The sequence below is a fragment of the Phaseolus vulgaris genome, chromosome 8 (assembly GCF_000499845.2).
Source record: "Phaseolus vulgaris cultivar G19833 chromosome 8, P. vulgaris v2.0, whole genome shotgun sequence".
In the NCBI taxonomy this organism is placed as follows: Eukaryota; Viridiplantae; Streptophyta; class Magnoliopsida; order Fabales; family Fabaceae; genus Phaseolus; species Phaseolus vulgaris.
Genome location: NC_023752.2, coordinates 12,043,338 through 12,048,461, shown reverse-complemented (window position 1 = coordinate 12,048,461; position 5,124 = coordinate 12,043,338). Strand labels below are relative to the sequence as shown.

Sequence of the window (5,124 nt, the reverse complement as noted above, 5' to 3'; positions counted from 1 at the left end):
TGTAATTGGTGCAAATAGTATCTTGATGGGGTTTAAAAAATTTAAATGCTATAATTATATTATCAAGGATTCCTATAAATGATTGTTTTTGCTTAGTTCCTATAAATACATTTGTTAAATTTAATTTTTGATAATTTTTTTTATTTGTATTATTAGTTATAGTTAGTATAATGTTAAGTATAGAACATATTAATTAGAATAATTTTAAAAGTAAAAAAAAATAGACTACATTAATTATATTTTAGAAACATAATTTAATCAAGTAATGTATTATTATTTAGTATAAATAAGGTAATCATATATATATTTGCATGTTATTTTGCCTTTTTCATTTAATACTTTGATTTTAATACGCACACACACATTATTATTCTAAAATAATTATATTTTATTTAAATTTATTATTTGTTTTCTATATAATAATTTTCATATTATAATATTGAATCATTATAAAATAATTTTTAATATATAATAAACAGGAATTTATCTCTAAAAACAGGACTGTTTTATACTTATAAGCTTATTGTATATATAACAATTTATAATTAAATCGTGGTGTAATTTTTTTTACTATGTTCTTTACTTTTCTTAGTAACAAAGTGGTTTGTCAAAAAATATTCTTTATGCTAAAAAGTGATTTTCTACTTCAATCTTTAATATTTTTAACACTATCACTTTAATTTACCTACCAATAATTTATAAAAATGTAATATGTATATATATTTTAGTATCTCTTTAATAGCTTTTGATAGATAGGAATGACTCCTTTAACATGAGTCCACAACAAGGAAACATGTCTTTACTTAATGAATGGAAATAACAAATTAGAAAAATAAACACAATGACTTACAATTAAATTTAATATTATTTTACTAATAATTCTATATTTGAACTTATTTCAGGCTTCTTTATTAACTAACATTGATTATTTATTTATAATTTATTTTAAATGCCATTTATTATCATTCACTTATTTTATTAGAAAGGAAAACATCCAATTCATAGACTGTAATAGCAATTGATAGCACAATAAAATATATTCATAAAAAACATAGTAATAAAAGAGAGTAATAACTCATGCACTTAATGTGGCATACATTTAATAACACAGTATAAAAGGAATTATAATATTAGAGGCATTCTTAAGAATATCTTATATAATAAATGCGCTACTTCCTTGAACATATGCAGCAAAAACATAAGAATACTCATATATTCAATCAACAAACACCTAAAGAAAATAGAAAAACTAAAACTGATTAAAATACTATATAAAATCAATGCTTCGTACACATCCATAATAAACATTTTAGAATTAAAATTAATTTAAAGAAATATCTTATGTGAAATTATCAATTTTTTTAAAAAATTTTACTTTAGCTTCAATTCCATTATAATTATTCTAAAACGAAAATACTAATATTTTTCATCATACAATAACTCATGATGATGATCCAGATATTTTTTCATCATCGTTATATTTGACTTAAATTTATTTTGAAGTATTTAATTATAAAATATTAATGACATTAATATTTAAATATTAATAAATTTTTTAATACATAATATAACTAACGTATCTAGAATTTTGTAAACTAAAATTGTATTACTGTATTTTATAAATATATTTCTATAACAACGTGAGTAATGTAGTAAACAATAAAAAAATCACTGTATTAATTAATAGGAAGCAGAGTATACGTTTTTGTTTTTCATTTTATATTTATATTTATTTCCCTCACTCACTCCCTCTCTATCTCTCTGCACTTCACTTTCTCTGTGTCCGTTGGAACCAAACAGTTCCTTCTCTCTCTTTCTCTGTCTTTCTCTTTGCTCCTTTCTCTGTCACACAGAACACTCACAGAACACCCTTCTCTCAATTCCTCACTCCATTTTTTTCACTCTCACAGAGTTAGTTATTTACTCACAAACAAACACGCCCTAACTCCTTCTTCATCTCCTTTTTCTTGTTATTCCAGTGTAACATGACCACACTCGTTACTATCTCACACTACCATTCATGAATCCTACTACCACTCAACCCCCACCGCCGTCTTTGCCACCTCCGTCGCTACCGCCGCCGCCGCAGCTCCAGCCCCACCGCCCCTCCACCTCCTGCGACCGCCACCCTCAGGAGAACTTCACCGGCTTCTGCCCTTCATGCCTCTGCGAGCGTCTCGCCGTGCTCGATCCCAACTCCTCATCTTCTTCCGCCGCCGCGCGCAAGCCGCCGAGCTCCTCCGCCGCCGCTGCCGCCCTTAAGACCATCTTCCGCTCCTCCGTCGCCGCGCGCCGCCCTCCGCTCTCCTCTCTCCCGGAGCTCCGCCGCACGAAGTCATTCTCCGCCTCCAAAAACGAAGCCCTTTCTGGTTTCTTCGAACCGCAGAGAAAATCCTGCGACGTGAGAGGTCGCAGCACCCTCTTCACCCTGTTCAACCAGGAAGCCGAAGTCGAAACGCGCAACCTCCCCTCGTCCTCCGTAGTTCAGAAACCCGTCCTCGAGTCCGAAGAGGAAGACGACGACGAAGAAGATAACATTGTCGTTCACGACGTAACCGACATTAAAGTTTCCGAATCCCCTCAACCCCAACAAGCTAACGCAGAAAATAGAGTTTCAGAAATCATAGAAGAGGAATCAGAAACAGTACCCGAACCCGTAGAAGCTGACGTGGCAGACGAAGACGCTCTGAAGGCGATGAAGGACCACATGGATCTGGACTCGCAAACGAAGAAAACCTCTGGTCGCGACCTGAAAGGAAGCTTCTGGTCCGCGGCTTCGGTCTTCAGCAAGAAGCTTCAGAAGTGGAGGCAGAAGCAGAAGATGAAGAAGCGTGAGCGAAACGGCGTCGTTGTAGGCTCCGGCACTCTGCTCCCCGTCGAGAAGCCCATCGCCCGCCAATTCCGCGAAACGCAGTCGGAGATCGCCGACTACGGCTTTGGCCGCCGGTCCTGCGACACCGATCCACGGTTCTCGCTCGACGCGGCGCGAATGTCGTTCGATTTCGAGGAGCCGCGCGCGTCCTGGGACGGTTATTTAATGGCGAGGACTGCGCCGACTTTCGCGGTTCCTCCGAGGATGCCTACGATGATCGAAGACGTGCCGGCGCCGGTTCAGGTTCTCAGGACCGATTCCCTCATTCCCGTGGAGGAGCCTGAATATGAGGAGACTCTCACTCTTAATCTTAATCAAAATCTTAATCTTAGTGTTAATCATAATGCTAATGTTAATGCTAATCCTGATTTCCCTGGTGGTTCTACTCAGACGAGGGAGTATTATACGGACTCTTCCTCGCGGAGGAGGAAGAGTCTTGATAGGTCTAGTTCCATTAGAAGGACTGCTGCTGCTGTTGTTGCTGAAATGGATGAGTTGAAGAGTGTTTCGAATGCCAGTGCTACTACCAATGCTAAGGTTACTCCCGCTGCTTCTGCTGATTATGTTCACAATCCCTTGAGGGACTCCAATTTGAATTCGAATTCTTTGAGGGATGATGGTTGTGAGAAAGGGGCTTCTAAGAAGTCATCGAGCCGGTGGAGCAAGGCGTGGAGTATATGGGGATTGATTCACCGGAGAGGGAGTAAGGAGGAGGATGGTGGAGGGAATGGGAACGCCAATGGGAATGGCGTGGAGAGGTCGTTCTCTGAGTCATGGCAGGAGTATAGAGGTGGGGAGAGAAATGGGGATGTTAGAGGTGGTGGTTTTAATCCGAAGATGATGAGGAGTAATAGCAGTGTGAGTTGGAGGAATGGGCAGGGTTTAGGTGGTGGAGGGTTTGGGAGTGTGAGTATGAGGAAGAGTGATGTGCAGGGGAATGCGCTTGGGCTTGGGCTTGGTGGTGGTGGTGGTGGTGGAAGGAAAGGGAGGGATGAGTTTGTTGGGTTGGAGAGGAACCGGAGTGCAAGATACTCTCCAAACAACATCGATAACAATGGTCTCTTGAGGCTCTACTTGGGCGGCCGGAGAAATGGGTCCGGGAAAGGAAGGTCGAACCAGGCACATTCTATTGCCAGGAGCGTTCTCCGGCTGTATTGAAAACTTGAAGGTGTTCTTTGGTTTGATGGTATTAGTTAGTTAGTTACATTTGGTGCATTTGTTTGTGTAAAACTACACATGCTGCCTATGTATTCTTGATGGTTGGTTACTTGGTTACTGGTTACTTGGTTGGTATAACAGCACCTGCAGCTGCTGCAGCTGCATCTTTCTTTTTTACAGTCAATATCATGGTTCTTTCTTCAGTTACTCTTAATAATAAAAAGAATTTTAATTTTTAAACATATATACCATGGTGGTTGTGTTGATGACATTGGTTTTATTCATGGTGTTATGTTTTTGGTTTATTGCCAGAAAAAGGCTTGACTGATGGATATATGGAGCCAGTGAAATTTGTGCTTTGTTTGCCTTTGGACTAGGCGTGTTTTCTTTTTCTGTCTTTATGCTGCAAAAGGGTGGCTGATTGGTGGTGTGAGGTTGGGGGTCTTATAATTTGGGAGCATTTGAACTTGAATTTTTGGCATGTTATGCGTTCCTGCAAAAGTGGTAGCAAGGTGGGCTCGTGCCACCTGGTTTTGCTGCTTATCATAAGTTGTAGTTTTGAGTACAACACGATAGCCGTGGTCGAGTGCTTTTACTTTTCCTTGATATCAATTAATCAAACTTTATTACATGTGAGTCACTACAGACCATGGTCCCAGCCAAACGTTACATTTGCTTTGTTCTACCGAGATATCTTTAGTCCTTTCCATGTTGGTGTAAACTATAATTTCAAACTTCAATTGTTTTTCATAGTTAAGAATTGTAAGTAACTAGAAATAAGAATGCAGTAGGGTTGGCTGGGCCTTCGTGTTGTAAAAGAACAATTTTGCAGTGTTCAAGCTATGGAACTTTAAAACTAGAGGAATATTATTGCAACCAGCAACATCACTTGAAGCTGATATGCCTTTCCTTGATGTAGAGATTATTTAGTATGGAGAAAGGTGCTTAGCTCCTATGTTCCCTTTTTAAAAATGTTATTATGAATCTGTCACTATGCAGTTCAATTCTGGTTACTTTACCAAGGGTTTTGCTTATATGCAATGAAAAATGTGTCTTTGCTGGCTTCTGTTTGCTTGAACAGTTGAGAATTTATT

At 38.3% G+C, this 5,124-nt stretch overlaps 1 protein-coding gene across 1 annotated transcript; it reads left to right on the top strand.

Annotated features, from left to right (window-relative positions):
- Positions 1-1,712: 1,712 nt before the first annotated feature.
- On the top strand, positions 1,713-4,272 carry LOC137826127 (protein OCTOPUS-like). The gene has a single exon (XM_068631985.1). It carries the CDS (start codon positions 2,021-2,023, stop codon positions 4,028-4,030), a length of 2,010 nt encoding a protein of 669 aa, XP_068488086.1. The 5' UTR covers positions 1,713-2,020; the 3' UTR covers positions 4,031-4,272.
- Positions 4,273-5,124: the final 852 nt, after the last annotated feature.

Excerpts from the sequence above, each read along its gene's own strand:
- LOC137826127 (XM_068631985.1), top strand. The coding sequence starts at position 2,021 with ATGAATCCTACTACCACTCAACCCCCACCGCCGTCTTTGCCACCTCCG.